This window comes from Falco naumanni, chromosome 10, assembly GCF_017639655.2.
Source record: "Falco naumanni isolate bFalNau1 chromosome 10, bFalNau1.pat, whole genome shotgun sequence".
Lineage (NCBI taxonomy): Eukaryota > Metazoa > Chordata > Aves > Falconiformes > Falconidae > Falco > Falco naumanni.
In genome coordinates, this window is record NC_054063.1 from 3,686,957 (window position 1) to 3,710,198 (window position 23,242).

A 23,242-nucleotide genomic window follows, 5' to 3' on the forward strand; every position below is an offset into this window, starting at 1 on the left:
GACCACATAGATATCAGTTTGCCAGCTAGCAAAAGGACAGTTGACCCGTAAAGTATTTAGAGTGGAAAAAAAAGCCTAAGACACAAACAAAAATAGGAGCAGAGCAGGCTGACGAGGGAGGGGGCATTCTGGACATTCCACCCCACAGCTCCTGTGACCATGGCTCACCCATGACACTGCAGCTCCCTCTGGAAGAGCTCCACAGGAGCACAAAGATCACCCTCTGTGCCAGGAACATTTCTGCTCCCTGGGTAGTGCAGCAGTCCACAGAACACAAACTTAAAGGGAAAGCTGTCCAACAGGGATGGAGAACAGAGGACAGCACAGCTGATGGATGTAGAGACAGCATCCCTCCCATCCCTGCTGATAACAGGCACAGACAGAAGTCACACCCCAGACTGCAAACACCACACATCACCAGGACCACTGTGGCAGGCAGAGAACTGTGCAGATCCTCACTAAACCTGCTTCTCATTCAACATCAACAGGAATTCACAGGGACTCCTTCCTACACATTGGCAAAGCAGGAGGCACCACCCCGCTCTCCTCATTCCCATTACCCAGCTAAGGCTCCAGACTGGCCAGACATACCAATACCAATAGCTTTCAAAGGAAGCCAGCTAGCAAAAGGAAGTGTGGGTGCTTTTGACATTCCTCCAGCACCCCGAGCACCCAATGCCTCGTTAGTTTGGGATGGCATGACCAAGTTATTTTAGCTGCAAGATTTTTCAGGACAGGAGCCAGCTCCTGCACACCCTAACCAGGAACCTCATTCTGGAGCATTCCAAGTTCTGCTCAGTTATCTGTTTGAGTGATGTTTGTGCAATACTCAGCACAGATGCTCCCTGCAAGAGTCCCCACCTACAATCTTCACACTTTGCTTTCAATTCAAATGGTTGCTGAGCTTCATGGGAGTTCTTGTGTTTCCTATTGGTAGATCGCAGTCCAGACCTGAATTTAGGAATGAGAAGGAATTTACTAGCATGATCTCCCCCAAGGTTAATTTAGCTTGTTTGCCTGTCCCTTGCTAATTCAGCTGTTCCTGTACGTTTTCCATGGAAGAGCTAAAAGCCAGTCTCTAAAGATGAGCAGGAGTATGAGGACAGCTGTCCCATGTTCTTGACCTGGGTACAAATCCCCAAGCTGCGCCAGCACCGCACACTCAGCTCCTGCACCTGCCTCTTCCCCAAGTACCGAGAGCAGCAATTCACATGCTTTTCCAGCCTGGCCTCTCCCAGGAGATGATACGGTCCTAATTATAACAATCCTGTCACCAGCCCAAAAACGTAAAGCTGTAAACAAGAGGTGATGAAAACAGAGTCTGCAAGCTGACATCAGGCAAATCATTAACAGAAAACTTTACTGGATGTTTCCTTACAGGTAGCTCAAAGCCCCAGGAAGTGCCCATTTGTTCACCCCAAGGAGCAGCACATCGCAACGTGCCGATGACCAAAAGCCAACCCCAAGCCTTGTGGGCAGCGACCTCAGTTTGTGAAAGATCCCACTGCTTGGCTAGACTTCTGTTTCTCTTCCCACACTCAGCTGAAGAGACCTGGTTTCCACTCACTGTCCTCTAACAGCAAGAATCAGACAGACCTTCAGCTGAGCTACGCAAAACAAAGGCCAACGTGTCCTGAATGGGAACCTGACCCAAGATGTTCTCTTGGTACCTATCAGCAAGGCTGGGTGGATGGAAAAAGGGGAGGTGGGCAAAGAAATTCATGCCAGCAGGAAATAAATGTGCAAAACTTCTTACAATCTTCCCTTACAAGATATTTTCAGGTGACATGTGTACCCCACAGCTGGTGTCAGCTCTTTAATTTCAGTGTGAAATCCTGGACAGATGCCTAAAAGCATTGGGTGTGGAAACAATACCTATCCCTCACTTGCCAGAAGTAGTATAACTCCCACTATTTAACACGGAGAAAAATCACCCATTTTTACACACTTGAGGCTAGGGGATGGCAGCTAGCAGTGAAGCCTTTAAAGGAACCAATTCTCATCTGTGCACGCCTTCCTGTAAGCCAGCAATATTGAGAAATACCATGTACCAGAACAAGCTGTTCTTCTGGGACTTCCCTAATTTTTGTTGTTCTGAGGTATGTTTATTTTTAAGTTTTTCATTCAAACCTCCTCACCTACTACTTTGCCATCAGATAAGAAACAGCTCAGCTGACTTGGCTCAAGATAAGAAAAGCTTCCTTCCTGTATCTATTTTTTTTTTTTTTTTGTGAGACATAGGTAGCAAACACAACTCTTCTTACAGCACACGCCCACTCAGTCTACAGACAGCCCCTACTGCTTCAGTGACTGTTCCATGTGACAGGTAACCCTCCCCAACAGGGGCTCTATGCAGGGAATTAACCCCAGAGCAACAAGCAAATGATTTTGCAAAGGATTTTTCTTAGGAAAGCCTGGCCACTGTCTGTAAATAATGTTTTTTCTCCCCTTTGCTTCAAGAGTAAGGGGCACCAGCTCATACCCTATCAGAGTAACTCCTAGGGATCCCTACCAAACAGTGGTAAGCAACACCTGTTTTGACCTTACAGGTGGAGCAGGTGGAAACACTGAGAGGAAGAGACAGCTTTTCAAGTAGTGCCAGCTCTCACAGCCAGAGGCGGATGCTGAATGCTCAGCCCACAACACTTTTTGGCTCAGATTCTCAGTGCTCAGCATTGCAGAGTCTGGACACAAACAGTGCTGAGGCACAGCCTGCAGCAGGAAGACTAAGTAAACCCAGATCACCTGCAACTGTTACAGAGCCAGAAGCCTACCTCATTAATGTGGTTGTCCCCAAGATGTTTGCTTTTCTATTTCAAGTTAAATCTGGGGAAAAAAAGCAAAAAGCTGTTTGTCACTTTACCTGTTTAAATAAAGCCAAACCAAGAGCCATTCTTCCTCTTTCAGCCAAAAGCGGTCCTTGTTTTGTGTACCAGTTAACAGATGAACCGGAACTATTGCCAAATCCTGAATATGAGGAGCATAAGAGAATACCTGCATTTAAGCTGCCTGAATTTCTTCCTCTTGCACAGAGCAGCTCACTAGGCAGCCCACAGTGACTGCTGCCCGCCTGTCCACCCACTGGTACCCACAGGGCAGGACTCTCACGCAAGCCAAAGTACAGATGCACAACTTGTACCTCATCTCACCTCTTATAAGGTAGGTTGCTCTGCTTCGTACAGAAGCAAAAAGGCATTGGGAGAACAGGCACAAGAGCTTCCAGGCTTGATTACATCTCTAAGCTAAACCTTTAATGTAGTGTTGGCACACCAAAACCATACCAGGCAAGTGATGTTCTGCAAGCTGAGGCCCACTTTGTTTCTGTGGCCAGGACGGGAGTGTTTGTTTTTGCAACACAAATCACAAAACAGTGCAGCTGCTACTGCGAAACAGTCAATAGGAAGGCCAAGAGGCAGCTCAGTTCAGGCAGACAGCCAGGATCATTCTGTCACAACCACAACAGCAATCCCCACTAGTCTGATTTTTCTCCACTGTAATTGCCTAATATAAGTCTTAATGCTGCATTTATGTTCATTGCATTAGAGAGAAATTAAGCGGTATACCAGCACATGAAAAGGAAAGGTTGCTCAGGATCCCAAGCAAGCCGTACTGAAAGCCATGTGCTGTCTTCCACCATCCATCAATTCCTGTCAATGCTACCGAGCAACTCAAAGTGCATGGGATGGCAAGAAAAGGGGACTCACAGAGTAAGAGAAGGTACAGCTCAGATCCCTGCTGCTTACTAGCCAAAGCAATGCTGGGTTTGGGGTACTTTTAAAAAAGTAAGTACTCAGCAAGATAGAGCTAGCGGAGGGGAGAAACAGACTGAGAAACACGTAATAATGTGAAATTGCCTTTCTCCTCTGCCTGCACAGAGGCAGAAGTGGAACTACATCCGACTCACTTTATTCAGCCCAGTGAAAGCTACTAACACAAAGCCTCCAGTGGTGGTTATTCTGAACAGGAACCAGTGCAGAAGGACCAGGTCTCATCCACATGCACAATGTTACAAACACACTCCACACTCACTTCTCAGGGTCAGTTTGCAGGACGGCACCACACACCTAGAGAAGGAGTGCCCTGTTTCCACTTCACAGGGGAGCTATCACCAGAGGCAAGATGTTTGGAAAAAAAAGAGATCAGTCCTAAAGGACAGTAGGTACCTTTGCCAGGCACCTGCACCACAGACCCACAAAACCAAGTAGTGAGTTGTCCTTTCTGTTTTCAGAGCCTGAAGAAATAGCTGCCACTCCAGCAGCCCTTCTAGCTTTACCACACACACGACACTACCCTCAGCTGGCTCACCAACACCAAAGCAAGGCTCACACACCACTTTTGGTGGCTTTCAGTCTAACCCCTGCCAAATGCTCTCCTGCATGCTTTCAGGTGGCAATTGTTTTGTGCCCACCAGAGATGTTACTAGACCCTTTGCTGAAGGCCCTCAGAAAAAGAGGCAGCTAGTACTTGTCCCCATCCTTTCCCACTGTACATTTGCACTAAAGCCCTGGCACAGAATGAAAGGAATATCCCTGAAGTCCTCCACTGGCCCTCAGCCTGCATCATACCCAGCTCCCTCATGCTTGCACAGCTAGCCAGCTGCTCCGATCCATGCCAAGCACCTCACCATGCACCTGTAAGCACACTGCTTGCTGTGCCCGCTTTGCCCTTCCATCCCAACAGGCACATTTAAGTATCACCTTACACCCCTGAACTCTTCCCCACAAGCCACAGCATGAGCAGAACAGTCTCCAGCAAGGAAGGGAGAATGAGAAGCTTCATTCCAAAGCAGTCCTCAGAGAGGTGTAGGCATTCTGCTCTAGAAGGAATGTGATTTTGGTGAAGCTGCTCATCTGGGAAGCGTCTTCAGGCAGACCACAAGGCAGGCTGCATTCCTTGGGAGCCATGACACATCTGGAGACTGACGTTGTCTTTCTTCCACGGATGTAAACAGTTGGTCCCCCAGCCATAATCCCCAGTCATCAAGATGACTGTTCTGAGAGCAGCCATGAGAGCAGGACAGGAGCTACTCAGGGGGGTTGCACAGACCCCTGCAAGGAAAGAGCTTCTGCTCAACCCTTCCTGCAAGGCTGAGCAGCGCACAAGCAAGGACATCAGCAAGGCAGATGTAGCAACCTCCACCTGAAGCTTGCACACACAGAATTAACTCTTGTGTGCAAAAGCATGGCTAGTAGTAAAATGGTTACTTTGTTCCCATAAAGAAGTTTTTACCAACCCTACTAAAGAGCAGTGGGCTCAATAAACCAACATAACGCCCCCTGCGTTGACAGCCCCCCTCCCCGAAACAGAGCTCTAACTTTCTCCACACATGACATAACTGTGGCAGCATAAATCCACACCCTGCCTCCATGACACACTGGAATAACTTTGTTGCAGGCCCAGCCCTGGATCAGCAGCTTCAATAAAGCCGGCAAGAGCAGCTCTTGTAATTAACGTATGTAAAGCGCTCCCATTCATTTACGCCCTCAGATGCCACCTCCTCTGCTTCAGGATGCTAAATTAGATAATCCACAGCAGTGGCAGCTCAGAGACACTGCCAAAGCCTCTGACACTAAAATGGTACACAATCCTTTAAATCCTAATCCAAAAGGCTTCCAAAACCAAACAAACTGCAGTGTATGAAGAGGGAGAGAATGGCTCACTCAGAAATCCTCCAGGCACAGAACAGGCAAAAGCCTGGGAAAGAGCTGCAGAAGATGCTTCATGAAGCTTGCCGATTCCAGAGAACTTGTCAGACATAAGCCATCACTATAGATTTGTCCTTTGCCTGTGCCAGAAAGTACCAGAGGTGTGGTGTGGGCAAGTGCCAGAGGGCAGCACAAAGCCCTGGATTCTACTAAAATGCCACAACTGACACATCCCAAGCACCAAGACAAAAAGTGCACGCCACCCACCCACCCGGCCTCATCACTGCTGGGATTACATGGAGCTTGACTTGTTCTGAGCCTTTCAGCTGGGAAGAGTCCCCTTCACCAGGAAGACCGAGGGCTGCTCTCCCAGACACACCACGTTGCAGATCAGCTCAACCGCAGGGACAGGATTAGGCCTGTCAGAAGCAGCTATTGTATCGCAAGTGCTGAACACTCCTCCCTTGCTCCAACTTTTGTAGCTACAACAACCTCCAACATCTTCTCTATACTCCTGGGCTCACCAGTTCCCTCCCTTCTAGATGCTCCATGGAAAGGATTTTCCACTGCCTCAGACCCTATCACTTCCAGGACACATTCTGCCTTTTCCCAAGGACAGACCTATTTATGGCTTTCTACACGGCGTCATTTCCTCCAGCCCCTCTTTTCACCAGCTCTTACACTCTCTTGGTGCCATAGGCCTACTTGACAAGGAAGACAGCCCAAGGCAAATACACATACATGTGCTCCCTCAACTCCCAGATTCTTGAAGTCACATCCTGACTTTCACCTCAAGTCCCAGGAACGCTTAGCAGAAAGAAAGAGGCCAAGTATTATGGCTGAGCAACAGAGCTGTCGAAGTGCAGAGGATTCGATGGGAAAGTGGTGGCCAGTTTGGAATCCAACCATCAACAGGGTTTGCTTCACGGAGAGCAAGGTGGACAGGAGTCACCTGCTCACACTGCTCCCTGGAGCAGGAGATTTCTGAGCTTTTGCAAAGGCCCTGGAATTAGAAGGCTTATCCTTTCCAGCTCTGGAGAGAAGGAATGCTAACCAAATTATCATTTCTCCAGCCCTTGCTTGGCCTTTTCAAGTACATTACAAAGCAAGTACAGCAGAGCTGAAAATCCTCTCCAGCCAGGACAGTGAACATTTCATCCCTGCTTCATGGAGGACACAGAGGGAAACACTGAGAAGCCTCGAGTGAGCAGGGGCCTAGCATCAGAGTACAGTCATTCCCAAGCCCACCATGCTGGAAAGCAGCACGGGCCTCTGACAGACCAAAAACCCACCATCAGCTACTGGACATTCAGGCAGAGATGCTGTAACCACTACAGCAGCGGGCGTTTGGGACTGGAAGACAAAGTAAGGAATCTGAGGAAGGTTTTTGATTTATCAGGACTAAACTTCCAAACACAATCAATAACCAGATATAGGCTCCTGAAGAACACACAACAGCTTCTCATATTTTATAGGGCTGACTTGTGGATGCCTTGAAGAGTTTTGGGAGATAAGAGGCAGAAGGCAGAACAGCCTAGGCACACTACAAGTTCAAGAGAGATGCTGAAATTATGGGTCAGAACAACCATGCAAGGACCACTTGTGCCATTGGCACTGGCACGGCTGCTGCGGCTGACTGAGCAAGGCAGGGCACCACGGTGCTCTGCACACCTACTGCCTACGTGGGATGACAAAAGAATAAAGACACATCATTGCTATGACTATGTTTTTCACTAGAAGTGGCTGCTTGGCTTCCCTTGCACTCATCCAACAAAATTCCTGCAAGAGCACCTTTCCTCTCGGGAAATTCCTTGTTAGAGCCAGGCAGACAGCAGGAACAAGCTTCTTCCTTCCCAGTAAAAGGTACTGACTGCAGTGCTCCAGCTGCTTGGCTGCCAGATTACTTATCTGGGACACCTGAGCCTGCAGCCCTGTGACCACTGATGGCTCTGATCCAAGCACAGGAGCTTCTTCACCAAGCCAGCGAGCCTTTCCAACTATGTCAGCACAGAGCATTCCCCCCTGCCCTACCCCACCCCCAACCCCCACATTGTCCACCAGTGAAAGCAGCAGCAGCTTTACTGCTTCCAGAACACCAGGAGCCTCCCCATGAAATACGTCCATGTCTCCATGAATGTACATAAGGGTCCCTCTCCTGCCATTGACTGGGCTGGGGCTGCTGAGCTCAACAACTTTTTCCCCAGCCAGGGCCTCTGCAGGAGATAACAACTGACAATCTCCTGTGCAGAGAGGGACTCAAGTTTTGGGAGGCCACAGATGCTACGTAGTTTTCCTTCATGTAGCTGGGGAGATCTATGAATCGATTCACGCAGCCACACAACACCATTGCATACACTGTCCCCTAGGATACCTGGGCCAGCAGAAACTGGCATTGCTCTAAGGACTCCATAGAAATTAAGCTGATTTATTTCCCTGCTCTCAGTCTGGGATTTGGTGTTAAGAGACACCACACACAGAAAATTGCTGTCTTTAAGCCTTTGCACGCACATAATTATATTTCAGGAGCACAAGATTTAAGATGCTGCTATTGTTCATTATCTCAATTTCAAAAGGTAAAAGACAGTTGGGTTTGGTTTTGGTGGGTTTTTTTTTCTTCCTGTTACTCAATGGAAAAAGTCGCTACAGTTCAGCAGTGTATTTCCTGGTGGTCACATGATGACAGCTGACAAACCAACCTGGATGTCAAATAACTGTTACTTCATCTTAGGTCAAGCCTGAAAGCGTCCTGGCTAAGATACTAGTTAAAAAACACACGCCTGTAGACAAGTCAGGAAGAGCTCTCCAAACAACACTGCTCAACCTAGCAAACATATGGCCTCCTTTCTCTATTATTAGTACCAGAAGCATCCCCTCAGCTTGATTTATCATTTTCTGCTGATACTGTGGTGCTTTAGGAGGACAGCTAACTCCCACAGATGGGGGTTTGATAGCCAGCTTTGCCTCTGACAGCAGAGCCCACCTCTTCCCCACCCCCACCCCAAAAAAAAAGCAGGTCAGCAGTTCCAGCCCACCACCAGATGAAAGCTGTATAGAACAATACTCACACGCTACACAGACATTTGAGTGCTGTCAGTTAAGTATGAGTCAGAAGCACAGTTTGGGACCTTTGCATCAGCCAAAAATGGCTTTTCAGTGATTACAGGTTCAAATCCCATCATTCCTCCAAGCTGCTACACTTCCAAAGCAGGCACACCAAATCCCATCTAGCTCACCACAGTGAGGTGATTCAAGACCCTTAACAGGAATATATACCCTACCCTGTATTAAAGATTTAAGGGTCCAACAGTGGCTGCATTTTAGCATTACTCCTGACTGAAAAAGGGACAGCCTTATCGCATCCAGGACAATGACTGGATTTATTCAAACAGATTCAAACATCCTCAGAGCTCCAGGCCTAGAGTTTGTGAAAAACTGCAGAATTTGAGGTACCCATAAGGAGGAGACTGCAAAGCCTGCATAAAAGGACTTTTCACTTGTTTGGCATATAAAGGTGCCTTTCCCGGTGTGCTGGATTCCAGCAGTCCCAAGAGAAGACACAGGCATGACAGAAGGCCATCTCCCAGAAAACCCTCAGGACAAGAAGTGATTCATGCTACAACACTGCAGTATGCACAACCAAGTAACTCCTAAGAATGCAAGACTTTGCCCAATGCATCTTGATAGCCACACAGATCATTCTAGTGGAAAAACAGCAATGCTTTTTCATGCCAGTGAACAGAAGAACCTCAAGGTGGGAGACAGCATTTCAGATGCAGGACAATACCACTGTTGTAGCCCTGGAGAATAAACCCAAGATCCCTACAACTTAATGGTAAAGTGCTTAACAAGAGCCAGGCAAGGTTGTATCAGACCACAAATACCTCCTAGCCCCTTATTTAGGAATAAGGGCCTCTATCTAGCTAATAGGCATGCCCAACGTTGTTTTATTTGATATTCTCAAATGTACCTTTGAAGCCCACAGTGAGCTCTCAAGGCTGCAGATTACTTGGTCTGGGCTTTCAGTTCAGCATTAGCCCACAGCAAAGCTCCACTGCCACATGCAAATGATGACAGTGAGGTATTAATTCGGGAAAAGGCAGGATCAGCTCAGAGGCAAGCTGAACAGATGTAAAGATCTTACACTCTAAAGTCCAGAGGATCAGAACCAAAAAAAAAAAAAAAGACAAACCACCAAAGGAAGAGGTTTTTTCCACTCCTCTCCAGGAAGTATTTACCTTTGCACAGTAGAGTCTCATTGTGCTCAGAGCCAAATACAGATGCACGAAGGCACTAGCCTTATCTACACACAGCCAGGTAAGCAAGGCTTCTGCAAAATTCCCCTCTGCTTGTCATCTATCAAGAGACACTATATAACATTCCAATTTGACGGAGAGGGCAACAGAGTGCAAGGCAGCTGCTGCCATAAGCTTCAAAGCCCACAGGCTATAACACCTACTCTCAGACAGAAGCCAGTTGCATGGCAAACACAGATACTCGGGATCCTACAAGAGCCTGTACTAGGATGAACTGCTCTCCTTACACAGGCTGCAGCTATACCTTCTGCCCTGTCCCCTTCTTCCCTATGATTTCATGCTAACCTCTGGACCTCAGCTTGGAATCTGCGTTGTCAGGAGAGTTAACGACAGGGACAAAGTGCAGCAATACTATGCCCCAACCAAGCACCCCATTAGCTTTTACTTTCAGAATTCAGCTCTATTGCCTTAGAGCTGCTCTCTACCAAAGATATATATGCCAGTCACACAGAGTTAAAAGAAAATTATTCCAGCGAAGTCAAACTTAAGACAGAATTTGAACACCCCAAATCCAAGCCTTGGCTAGCTTTAAACAGCATGGCTTGCCCTCTTTCAGGAGGGAGGCGAATGCTGCCAAGAAGGTGGCCCCTAACTCAGTCCTCTTTATCGTGCCTCCCCTTGTACCTCATAGGGAGGGAGAAAGCCTGTTGTTCTAACCCTGACCCACAGAAAGCTCCCTACCAGGCTGGGCAGCTCTCCGAGGGCAATGCCTAGTGCGCCACGGATGTTATATGATCAGCAGGAACAAGGTAGACATGATAACAGACTTGCTCAGCACAATAATGACACCTGAGCAAGGCAAAGGCTCTACCACCAACCTGTCTCATGTTTGTGTCACACCTCAGACCAGCACACCGGCCACCCAGTCAAGGAACTAACTGGGCAGCCACCTCTTCAACAGAAGCAACAGCAAGTAAAGCAACCAAATCCCTGGCAGCTGGCAGCAAATGGATCCCTGCAGGAGAAGAGATTAGAAGAGATCTCTTCCCTTGTCCACCATAAAAGCTGGCACCATGGCATGACTACAGAGATCCCAGACTGGGGTTTGAACAGCTGTTAAGAGCTTCCCATCAAGCTCCAGAAGCAACACTTAAGAATCCTTAGCATTTTGTTTACAGAAATGCCCAATGGAGTGGGAAACTACACAGAAAAGAAAGCTAACTTTTGCTGTGTGAAGGCTACATCTCAAAACTCTGCTTGTCCCCAAAGAGCAGGGAGTGCCATGGAAAGACACCTGTGATCAAGGTGAGAGGAGTTCAAACAGTAAACAACTGTGGTTTCATTGGGTCTAGGAAAGGCTCATCATCCTCCAAGACTAAACAGATATACCTGATTCTCTCACACCACATTCTCCTTTCAAGTTTAAGACACTTTTCTACATTCGTTATTCTCAAAAGAAAAGCTGTCAAGTACAGACTCTGGCATGCTCATTGGCTTTTCCTCCCATATGCAAAACAGCTGAAAATCAAAACAGCAAAAAACCAGGAGACACCACACACCATTCTCTTCAGCTGTTCCCCAGACATGCCCCAAGCAGGGACAGACTATGTCACGTGGCTGCTTTGGAGAGAACTTTTTAAGGTTTCTTCTGCAACTCGAAGACTGAGGTAACATCTAGCTAAACTCTGAGACCTAGCTCTTGCAGAGGGCAACAAAATTCCCAAGTGCCCTACACCCCAAGAAATAACCTTCTTCCAGAAATAAAGATGCTAACAACGAATAAAGGGTGATTTCCTAATTACTCGGAGGCGCCCGTCAACTACAATTCGCACACAAAACACGCTGCTGGACATCTCCATCCCCGGCCAGCTCTCTTGCCCACCAGCAGCCCCCAGACCCACGCTCCAGCCCAACGCCAGAACCCAGCCCCCGCAAGCCCCGGGTACCACGGGTGGGGTCAGCCCCAGGACCCCCAGCCAGCAGGGGCCTGTGGGCACGGCGGGACCCTCCCGCCCTGGGGGCCGGGGCCATGCTGGAGGCGCCCCCCGCTCCCGAGGGGGCTGAGCGCCCCGGCCCGAGGCGGGGGGATGCTGAGGAAAAGGCCTTAACAACAAAAGGCCGCACGCATCGAGGAAGGATGAGGAGGGCGGAGCGCTGCCTCCCCACCCTCCCGCTGCTGCTGTAATTAAATAATTAGTAAGAAGGCCGGGAAGAGGGGCCGGAGCGGCGGCAGGCCGCGCTTACCTAGGCAGGCGCCGCTGACCAGGGCGGTGGCGGTGAGCGCCCCGGCTGAGGCACCGTAGACTTTCCTGGCGTTGGCGACGAGGAAGGGGGCATGCTCCTGCAGGCAGCTGGCTACCCCGACGTGGTAGACCCCCAGGAAACCGCAGCCGGCGAAGGAGATATTCCAGGTGGAGTCAGTGGGGAACATGGCCTCCGCGCCCCGCTGAGGGCGAGGGAAGCGGCAGCCGCGACGCGAAGGGGGAGCGGCGGGATCCGCTCACACCACACCGCCCCGGGGCGGGCGGGACGCAGGCGAGGGCCGGAACGGGGCTGGAAGCGGCGGGCACTCAGGGCCTGCCTCTGGGCTGCCGGTACCGGCCGCCGCGCTTATATGGGGCGGCCCGGGCCCGCCCCGGAGGCCCCGCCACCGCCCCGCGGGCCGGCCCCGGCCTTGGGCGGGAAGCGCCGCCCCGCCCCCCCACCCTTCCTCCGGTGACCCCGCGAGCACCGGGCCCCGCACCGGGGGCTAAACCGGGCCCGGCGACCGGGAGCGGGGCAGGAGGGGGCGGCGGCCCCTCGCAGCACCCCTAGCCTTGCTGTGTGCCGGGGGCAGGCAGGGGTGGTGGGCCCTCGCAGCACCCCCAGCCTCGCCATGTACTGGGGGGCAGGAGGACATGGCAGCCCTCGCAGCATCCCCGGCATCACCGCATGCCAGGGTGGCTGGTGCTTCCCCTCACAAAACATGCTTTTCCTCTGCTCCAAGCTCCCAGAGCTTCCCGCAAGTAGGGCGTTTTGGGAGATGAGGGGAGAAATAACAGGAAGGAAAAAGCTTTCCCCTTCCCTAAAAAGCTGAGGGGCCAGAGGCAAGGCTCAGCGCACAGAGGAAGGCGACCCCTCTCTTAACACCTTTCTCTGCCTCTGAACTCACCAAAGCACATGTGGCTGCTTACCTTTGCCAACCTTCTCTCAACAGCTTTCCCTGTGCCTCTAAGCTTACCTTTGGTCAGGGCGACTGCAGTTTTCAGCAGTGTTCCTGCAGGAGCAAGCCCATGGTGCGTCAGCTGGGTGAGGGGCTGGTACTGCCCGGAGATCAACACAGGCTTCAGAAGCTGAGAAGATCCCCTCCTCACAAACAATACAAGCTATAGTCACTCAAACAGTTAGATACGCGAGAAAGTTTACAGGGGTGGCAAAAGGATCAGCATGGCAAGAAAAGCAGCTGCTTAACTCAAAAGCAAGGAAGCCAGATCAGCGGGAGGGAGGTTTGGTGGGTACAAAACAAAAAACATAAGTAGTTTTTTCAATGTAATCAATATAGGGTAAGAGTACTTTCTACCAAAGTTTAAAAAAAAAAACCACTTAATTAGTCTTGGCATAAATCTATTTGCATTAGTTTTCCTGTAACCGGTCGGAAGCTTCTGATTTGGGACACCGGTTGTACTTGTTGGTAACAGCTCTCAGACTAATTAAAGCCAGGCCTTCCTCCCCACGGGATTTTCAATATTTGTGTTAGCGGAGGTCAGTCAAGCAGCCCCTCTCCTGTTCCTTCCACTCCAAACATCTTTTCAAAGGATACAGGGGAGGCTGGTACCCTCCCCACAGAGGGGTCATCCAGGCTGGAAGAACAGCTGTGTACCACCTCACAGTCAGCTGAAGCAACCAAACTCAGCAGGTAACCCTTGTGTAAATCCAATATTTGAGCTCCAGTTAGGCCTCGTACTCCAGCCTCTACAGACAGACTGCCTTTTCATTAAATATTTGCACTTGCCTTCCATCAGACAGGCAGGACTCCAGCCTCATCTTTCTTCATGTCCTACCCTGGGGCCCACCACCTCACCTAGCTGCCACAAACTACCCTTGACACATATTGGCTCCATCCTGGAGCATCTAAAGGATTGATCCCACTTATCTCAAGTCCTCTACTTGCGTCCTATACCCACCCTTCTTTCTCTTTCCCCCCACACCTCTACTTGCTGTTGTAGTTTTCTTCCTCCCTTGAGTTTGATGTGGTTACATGACCCTCGTCAGCCCTCATCTCGTCCACCTGAAGAGGTGAGCTTTGGCACACCTGAGCCTTGACCCTCTTTAAAGGCCCTTAATACCAAGAGAAGCAGAGTGCTTTCATCCCGTGCTTCTGACCACATGGAAAGGTATTTCCATGTAGTCAAATCCAAAGAAAAAGTGTTTTGCATTTTCAGGGGTAGGAATTGTGCTGCAAAAGAACTAGTCAATGGGTTGTGACTTGAGTGGAAATCTGTGACAAATCTGAATACTGAACCTTGTTTGCAGATACCTCCCTAACACTTGACCACAAGAACAGCTTCATTCTTGAGCCAACACTGCTTCCTCTTTTTTCCAGTGTTTCAGAAACCTTAAGGTTTGTAACAAAAATAACAATGCTGCAACAATGCTGGGGCTAGTTTCAATTGATTTCTCAACAACAATCTTATTCTGAGTTGTTTACACCAGTCTGCCTTGGCTCTCAAGGTTACTTATTTGAGGATGTTAATGCTGCCCTGTTGAAACCAGTTAATGAAATAACCCATGTGAACAGTAATCTCTTGCAGAGTGCTGCCTGGGTACAGGCACTTAGCAGGCTGGCAGAGGACTGTGTTTTTCTCAAAAAAATTATCCCCCCAAACTAATCTTTTTCTCCTCAATAAGAAAGTACTGACATAATCCTGCAATCGCTCATAATCCTGCAATAAGCCACGTCAGCAAGATTTACACTGCAGCTTTTCATGCGTATCAAACTCCTATCAGAATGCTGCAAGTTCACTCATGCCCTTCCTTACATGTTGTGATGCCACTGAGACAGCTGCTCATGCAATCTCTTCGCTGCATTTGTCTTCCAGTCTAAGGAATGGTGAGCAGTTAGTATGTATCAGATAATAAGGTACCAACAAACAATCCCTGATTGTTTTTTTCAGGTAAGACCTTGGCTGTTGGCAGCCACTGGGAATTAATTTTGAAGGGCAGCTGAGAGGCAGCCTGTACACTGTCGTCTTCAGCATGTTACTTTGGTATTGTTGCCTGTAGTCAGCAAGGCTGGGGCACTGGTCACGAAGCCCAAATCCAGTGCTCTTTACATCATTGGAAAGCTGACTTTGATGGCTTTTTCTTACCTGTGATGTTTGCATATATCAGACAATTCCATGGCAAACAGCTGGACTTGCTTTGTAGGAGCATCTCCTGAGGCAATGGAGCAGTCACCTTGTCCTGCTCTCTTGGGACTGATTTTTCCTTCTAGGTGAGCTACTACAGATAGCTCTGCCCTGTGTGAAGTCAAACCCACTGAGTTCAGCGGGGCTGCCTGAATGTAGCAGCTTGCAAAACTGGGCCTTAGTAGTCAGAGTGAAACCAGTTAATTTGACAGTGGCCCCAGGGAGCCATTGACTTACTACTTTCCAGCAGTGTCCGGGACGTTCTCCCTGCTTTCCAAGTAGTGAAGATGTCATGTCACTCTCCCTGCCTCATGGTATTTGTAAGATTTTCAGTCAGAGGTGATTTGAGGCGGCACAGTGTTTGTGTCCCAGCAAGGAAAGCCTGCATGTTTCAATGTCAAGCCTATGACTAAATCACTCTCCCCTACTGTCAATTTAGTAATGATCAGTTACCAGTGTAACCTCCAGGCACAAGGCCATCCTTTCCTTTTTCTTCAATGCCCTTTGAGCCTTTCTTTAAGAAGCCCAGAAAAATCTAGCTAAAATTGATTCTGCAAGGGGACCGACTTGGCCACCACTCCAAGTGTTTGCAGGCACTCATTTTCTTTGAGAGCATCATGGAATACAATGCATCCACCCCACCGCTGCCCTTGCCTTTGGAAATCATTGCTAAGTCTGAAAAGGCATTGGTGACACTTGAAAATTCAGAGGAGTGTCCACAGAGCAGGGATCCCAACTCCTTCCTAGCTGAAGCTCGCTGAGATCGGAACAGAGTTGTGAAGTCCATCTAGAGCACCAAACAGATCTGCAAGACTTCCAGGCACAACTGCTCATGTACAAAACCATCAGGTGACAACTGTTTTGTAAACAGGTGCGGGGGACAAAAGCTTAAAATACCTCAATTTTGCATTCAGAAGAAATGTTCACCATGCAGAGGTTTTAGCAAAGTCTGTAAAACGTGTGTGAAATCTTGGAGATCTGTGCCCTGACCTTCATAGGATTATCTATGGGGTGGTTATGCAGAATGCATTGGCTCCCTGTGGCAGTGTAAGGAATGCTGCAGTTTCAGTGCTTTCTCCAAGAGCTGACCCCCAAAGTTTCTTCTTCAAACAGTTCACCAAATGAGCTGTCCCCTTTTTCAAAGCAGATTGAGTGATGGGAGTTTTCATCAACATTATGAGCTTTCAGGAAGGAATTTAAAGGTGATAAGAGCACACCCAGCACAGGGAGTCTGTAACTCAAGGTTAAACAGGTCATAGGGAAGAAAGAGAGAAAAGTAGGGGGGAGAAAGAAGTTACTCTAGATGTAGCTATAGCCCTCCCCTCATCGCAGCAGCCAGCAGCTGGCACCACAGGTTTCAGTCTCGGCCCACAGGTCTGGGCACAGCAGAACACAAATAGCTCAGCGCCACTGAAACGAATTCCTTTGTGCATAGAAAACCCTGCCGAGTGGCGTGACAGGGCAGTTCCTTCCTGTGAAAACACTGACTTCGCCTGGCAGCCCCAAAGCAAGGCAGTATTACAGGGCGTAGGGGGGGCAACCTCTCAGAAAAAAACACACCCAACAACTCTTTTCCACTGATCTGAAATGAAGAAATTGGCAAGGAAAAAACCACAGGTATACCCACACCCCTCCCAGTGCCGAACCACGGCCATCACCAGGCTGACAGAGAACTAGAGCAAACCCAAGCAGTTTTCCTCACTGCCACAAAGGTCACCCTGCTAGGACTCGAGCCGAAGTAGATGAAAGGTATTGGCACCGTTACCCCCTGTAACCCTTCCTTGCAGCAGGCACAGAAGGGCAGCAAGGGGTAGTTGCTTAAAATCCCAGCCATTTTGGGGTCTGAAGACCTGAATTTCAACAACCCTCTCCCTCGGCTGCTATCAAGTAATGGGCATTTTCTCTGAGTACACCACAGGGAGATAAAATAGTTTTTCCTACTTGGATTTCACCCTCTCTCCTCTCAGAAGTACTTGCCATGCTTTGTCCAATGATTCATAACCAACACAGCTGTATCAGCTAATGCTTTCCCCCCCCCCCCCCAAAAAAAAAAACCCAACGATGTTAGAAAAGCTTCACAGTATAGACTGCCCCAGCACACCTAGACCTCTTTCCGACACTACCTATGGAAACTTGGCATGGGAAGATCATCATGTGCTGCTTGTACATCACATGTACCTACTTATGGTGACAGCCAAAGACCACGGTAGACGTCAGGGTAAGGTGCCTGCCAGAACCATCTTCTAGCAGAAAACAATCAAGCAAAATTTAGTCTTCCCAAGCTGGTAATTCCTCAGCACACTGGGGAATCAATTTCAGTACTCAAAACATACCATTCCCCTCACAAAATAGTTTCTTTTTGTTCAGATCAAGGCGATTTGTGTCCTGATAGTTCAGCTACACCCAGAACAGCTGTTCAGTATGAAGAGCACCTTTACAAGGTTCTCAGTGTCCCATGAGGAGCAGGATGCACTATTGGCTTTTTTGTTAGATTCTATGTTGTGCATATCAATGTCACATGAAATCCAAGCATAATCAAGCATTTTATTGTTGGTGTTGTCCCTAGACCTTGGGAATCTGACATAACAATGAAATCTGTGCTTTTAGGTATTTAAAAATAACTTATAACTAGCTCTGAAATTAGAATGTTTCTGGACAAATTCAGACCTGCTGTCTGTTCAGTTTGACTTGTTTTGGAATTGATTAAACCGATCCTGAAAAATAAAATTCCTTTTATTGCTGAACTGATGGGGCTCTGAGTAATCAGGATGGCAAAACAGTACAGAGAAGGCAAAGTACAGTTAACATCAGGTAGATTCAGCTTCCACATACTGTTTAAGAAACAGCAGTGTCCAAACAAGCAGCCAGGTCACACCAGCTTAGCCATTTCCTAAGCACTTAGAGAGAGCACAGTCCCACGGCTTGTCCTAAAATTCACGTACCTTGTTCAAACAGAGACAAAAATCAAAGCTTTGTCAGAGCTATTTTAAGAAAAGCTGTCTGAATCCAACAGCATTTGTATGTATCTAATAAAAGCAACAAAAAAAATTTTAAACAAAGGATTTTAATAATTTTTCTATAACAAATAATTAATCAAATAGGCCGAATCCCATGTCATCGTCGGATTCTTCAGATTCCTCCTTCTTCTCTTCTTTCTTCTCCTCAGCTGCAGGGAAAAGAAAGACCAAGCCAATGGTCAGTATTTATACTTTCTGCATGACAGATTTTTGAGATGCAGGTTTTGGTGCCCTCAGCTCCCATATTATTGGTATTTCACCCTCCACGGTTCATCTCATTCCCTTTCAATACCTAGCTACAAACACTGAAGGGATGCACACACTACTGCTGAAGGGATGTGCTTTATACAGTGAAGTCCATCTGATTCTCAGTTCTAAGCCAGCACAATCATAAGGTAGATAAAAGAGCAAATGTTTCTGATTTCCCAAAGGAAAAGCAACTGTTCCATTTTACACTTCAGTTATATAGTGAAGTGCTGAAGCGGAAAGGCCGTGAAATTTGGACTCAGTTTAACACAGAAAACCAGTGCTGCCCTGTAAGGGTGCCTCTCCACTCATACTCACCAGCAGCAGGGGCAGCAGCTGCAGCAGGAGCAGCAGAGCCGCCTCCAGCAGACACTGCTACAGCTCCCCCGGCCGGCATGCTGGCAAGCTTTCCGTTGCCTGAATGGGACAGAAGAGGAAGTATTTAAGTGTTCATCGCAAGCACAGAGGTATGGTGAAAAAGAAGAGAAACTAAGAGTGCAGAAGAACGGGTACTATGTCTCATGGACTGAACTTGTCTCTATTAGCTGAAAGGAACAAGAGGCTGTGCTCATGATTAAGAAAGTATAAACTATTATTTGGAAAAAACCCTGAAGTTTAAGGCTTATGCTAAGAATGCTAGCAGCACATTGTTAGTAAGTTTTCTTCTGTATACAAATTCAACATTTTTTTCCAAAACTGTCATATAAAAATATGGCAAACATATCCAGTTTTACATATACAGAAAAATGGTGTTTTCTGAATGCAGCATTAAGAGCCCAGAAATCGATGATTTCAATATACCTCAAAAATAACACATAAGCAGCACTGGCTTTCCCCCCTCCCTCACCTTTTTTTTTTAATGGTATAGAGAACTGTGAGGGCATGACTGTATCACACAGGACAGAAGGGGGTGAGGGGAGAGATGTACTTATGGCAAAGAGCACAGTATTTTAAACCAACTCTCCAGCATCCTATGAACCCTATTGCATCTCCTTTGAGGTTAGCAAACTGATTTATGCTCATCTTTGGAAGGCTAGCTAGTTCTCTGGCATCTGCCTTTCACATACCAAGGCTCCCTGGGCATTCAGAGGTCACGTACACAGTACGTTTGCCTGTATTTCAGTTTCTGGGAATCAGTTTCTAAATAATTCCCTGTTACTTCAAGCTCTAATAAACTAGCCAAGTAAACAAACATGTTTCATATGCATGTCAGTATGTTCTAGGAAACAATTTATTTAAAGAAAAAGTATTACAGGATGAGATAGCCTAAGTGTGTTGTAAGCACATGTATAACAGCTCTCTTAGGCCTTCAGACCCCATGGATAGAAATGTCCAGTTAGTGCTCTCCTAACAGCAACGCCAGGCAAAGTCCCAGCAACCTTTAAGCAAACATATGCCTAAAAGTTCCCTTGTGCTTACACACTTGCAAAAAATATAGAAATTAATCAGAAACCTTTGCACTACCTCAGCTCTGCTTTATTTCAGCCCTATGACCCAGTCAATTAATGTTAAAAGTTCCAACTTTAGTTAAGAGCCAGTGGGTAAGAGCACAAGTTCCTGCAGAAGTCAGCACTCAAAGAGTCCTATCTTGGAGAAAAGGAAAAGCCAGACTTGGGGAGCTCCAGGAGATATGTACTGGAGAGACTTGTATTAATTGCAGAGGGTGTAGCTGTATCCTTAATGACACTTAATTTACATTTAACAGTCTGTTCTTCCTGTTTTACATAATCAGCCCATACAAGTGGGTAAACACAAAGAAAAAAATCTCCCAGAGAACCTGAAGGACCGCCAATTCTTTCTCCAATCAACATGTCCAGAAAACCACATCATGAGCAGACTACCAGTAAGCTCATACATGCTGAAGTTCTCCAGTTTAATGTTGTCCACAAGCAAAACCCAGCAGGTACTGGCAACAACCTGCAGGGAATGAGAATGGACCTGGATTTTGGTCACTTCAGCTAAGATCCAACATGGAAGTCCTCAACCACAAAGCTACACTGATGAATAATCACGGAGTTTGCACCAATTTATGCTCTTGGGTCTAAGTTACCAAAGTAGCAGAGGCAATTATCTGTGATGCTCAGAGACTGTACTTACCCTGAGCAATGACATCCTCGATGTTTTTTCCATTCAACTCACTAATAACCTGTGTAAATTAAGTTTAGAATGTTAATAGTTTTAAAACAGCATGAGTGTAAGCTAGATTTAAACAAGCACTGATTAATTGTCATGCGCAATGCCTCCATCCTGCTGCTTACACAGCCCCAGCATTGCTGGTTTCTCAATGGAAGGAAGAGGACATGGCAACGAAAACTTAGCTAAGGCTTTTATACTTTTCTGTGAAAGGTTTTTCATGAAATCTGTTACAATAAATTCATAATGAACCCAAGGACCCTGCAGAAGGCAAGCTACACAGATGTTGTGGAGCCAAGTAGGAAACCCCACTAATGGTCTGTTAGTCGCTGAGGGACTGTTAACATATCTTGCTTAATACCCACTGGGAGGCTCTGAAGCACTGGGCCCTAGACCAAAAACCACAGGGTCCTGTTCCTAGCGTTACCAAATGTTACAGCCAAGCTGGCTATTGTATCCTTGCACTGGAACACAGAGTTCCAACTTCAATTTTACTACCATCCTATAGCCAGGGACGAGGAAAGCAAAAAACCCAAAAATTGCTAAAGCAACCAAGCACTTAAAAAAAAAAATAATGCCATAGACCTCACCGGTGAGTCCCTGCTACCAGCAGTCAGTGCTGAACACTGCTGAACTGCCAAAGCCAAAGGACTTCAAACAAGGGCTTTTCAGCAGGAGGCACCTCCTGCTTAGTGTGCAATCTGCAAAACATCACGCCTGTGTGCTTGCTTCGTCTGGAGGGAAGGTGTTTTATTTAACACTTCACTAGATTTACACTGGCATAAGATACAGCCAATGCAAACAGAAAAGGATTAATTAATCACAAGCAAAACACATTCCAGAGCAGCTTTCTGGATATTGGAGGACCAGAGAAAACAATTAATTTATAAAGGTATTAAACGAATGTAAACAAGCCAAAGCCCAAAGACCTGGTGCTTAAACAGGAGTACCACAAGTTCCAATCAACATCTCAAACCATAATAAGGGCGCTGTCAGCTCAGTCAACCCACTGTTTGGTCGGGCCTGTGGTAAAACACTGTCTCCAACTGGGAAAGTAACTCAGTTTTTCTCCCACCTCCCTGGAAACATTCTGATACAACTATGGGGCAGGTGATAAGATAGTTTCTTTAGGGTTTTTTTCCCCCATGACCATTTAAATCCACAAGGCTGAAAAGTATCACATCCCAAGAAACGTTCTAATTAAGACATTCTCTTCTTAAAAAAAACTGTTTTTCAACACAACCATTTCAACATTAATTTCCAAAATTTTCCTACGTATTATTATTGAATACCTTTAACGTCCATGTTATAACTTGTCTATGTTTCTTGGTGAAGAACAAATGCTTCTTTGCAGTACACTAAATGACACTTTATTACTGAATATCAGGCCTTCAAAAGTACTAACTTTGAACTGATACTGACCAAAAGCCAAAATGCAACATGAAGTGCAAACTATACATTATGTCAGAACATAAATTATTTTCAATACATACTTATCTGTGGCCACCACCACATTGAAAATTATTAAACTGAACAGCCAGAAGCCAGCAACAACTGACAGAGATCTTTGTGGAGGGCAGGTGTTAAATAAGGAAGCCAGACTTCTACAAAAGTGTTGTAAAAATAGTTCTGACTGGTTAAGCAGTGCTTTGGAAATCACACAGGTAATGTCTGCAAGCGCCTAAACAAAATAAGACTAGTCAACACAGAGGCAACCAAAGAAACACCGAACCAAGGAAACAGCTCCAATGTCTGCAGCTGCCCAGGCCGTGGCCATCTGGAATTAAGAGGCAAAACCACCTTGTTCATGCGTTCATCGTCCGTCTCAATGCCGACGCTGTCGAGGATCTTTTTCAAGTCCTTTGAGGTGGGAGACTCGTTGCCACCGAGAACCGCTAGGAGGTAAGCTGCGACGTAACGCATCCTGGAAAACAAGAGAGCCGGCCCTTGGTGCCAGGGACCCGGGCCCACGCCCGGAGCACCCTCACCCGCTCGCTGGGAACGCGGAGCCAGGCAAAGCTCCCCGCCGGCCCGGCGCCTGGCTCGGCTTATAGATGGAAGCCCACGGCGCGCCAGGCCGCGCACCGCCCCTGCCAGCCCCTCACACCGCAAAGCCGCTGTGGGCCCCGAGCCCGAGCAGCCGGCCCGGCCCAAGGCTGTCGGCACCCCGGTATCCCCGCCAGCCCCGGCCCTGCGCAGGCCCAGGCCCAGGCCCAGGCCAGGAGAGCACATGGCCGCCATTTCCCACCCCCGCCCTCCCGCGCTAAGTAGTCTCGCCCAAGCCGCGCTGGGGGCCGCGGGCTGGACCGGGAGCGACCATTCCCGCGGGGGAGGGGGGATAAGGTACCGGCGAGCGCTTACTTGGGAGGAGGCGGCGCGGGAGACAGACCCGGGACGTGCGTTCGCAATGGCAGCCCGGCGGCCAAAGGGAAGGGGTGGTGCCTCTGCAACACCTTCTTCCCGTCACACCTCAACAACGAAGGCTGCCATTGGGCCTGGCCGGCGGGGAGCTGCAGGCCAATGGGGAGGCGCGGGCCGTGCAGTCGGCGCCGCAGGGCGGG

The 23,242-nt window shown here is 48.0% G+C and overlaps 2 protein-coding genes across 2 annotated transcripts in view; both read right to left on the minus strand.

Moving 5' to 3' along the window:
• Nucleotides 1-12,502, minus strand: part of PNPLA2 (patatin like phospholipase domain containing 2) — a 30,094-nt gene extending 17,592 nt beyond the window's left edge. Inside the window, exon 1 of the mRNA XM_040608461.1 lies at nt 12,143-12,502. Within this exon, the coding sequence (XP_040464395.1) occupies nt 12,143-12,329 (187 nt within the window). The 5' untranslated portion in view covers nt 12,330-12,502. The remainder of the gene's footprint in view (nt 1-12,142) is intronic.
• Nucleotides 12,503-18,000: 5,498 nt separating this feature from the next.
• Nucleotides 18,001-23,154, minus strand: RPLP2 (ribosomal protein lateral stalk subunit P2). The gene is made up of 5 exons (XM_040608981.1): nt 23,043-23,154; nt 22,482-22,605; nt 20,646-20,694; nt 18,867-18,965; nt 18,001-18,451 (listed from the first exon to the last, which is right to left on the minus strand). Exons 2-5 carry the CDS (start codon nt 22,602-22,604, stop codon nt 18,375-18,377), a joined length of 348 nt encoding a protein of 115 aa, XP_040464915.1. The 5' UTR covers nt 22,605; nt 23,043-23,154; the 3' UTR covers nt 18,001-18,374.
• Between the last annotated feature and the right edge of the window lie 88 nt (nt 23,155-23,242).

Coding starts and splice junctions, on each gene's coding strand:
- RPLP2 (XM_040608981.1), bottom strand. CDS start 22,604: ATGCGTTACGTCGCAGCTTACCTCCTAGCGGTTCTCGGTGGCAACGAG. Junction 18,966..20,645: donor CGAGGATGTCATTGCTCAGG/GTAAGTACAGTC, acceptor TGTCCCATTCAG/GCAACGGAAAGCTTGCCAGC. Junction 18,452..18,866: donor AGCTGCTGCCCCTGCTGCTG/GTGAGTATGAGT, acceptor TTTTCCCTGCAG/CTGAGGAGAAGAAAGAAGAG.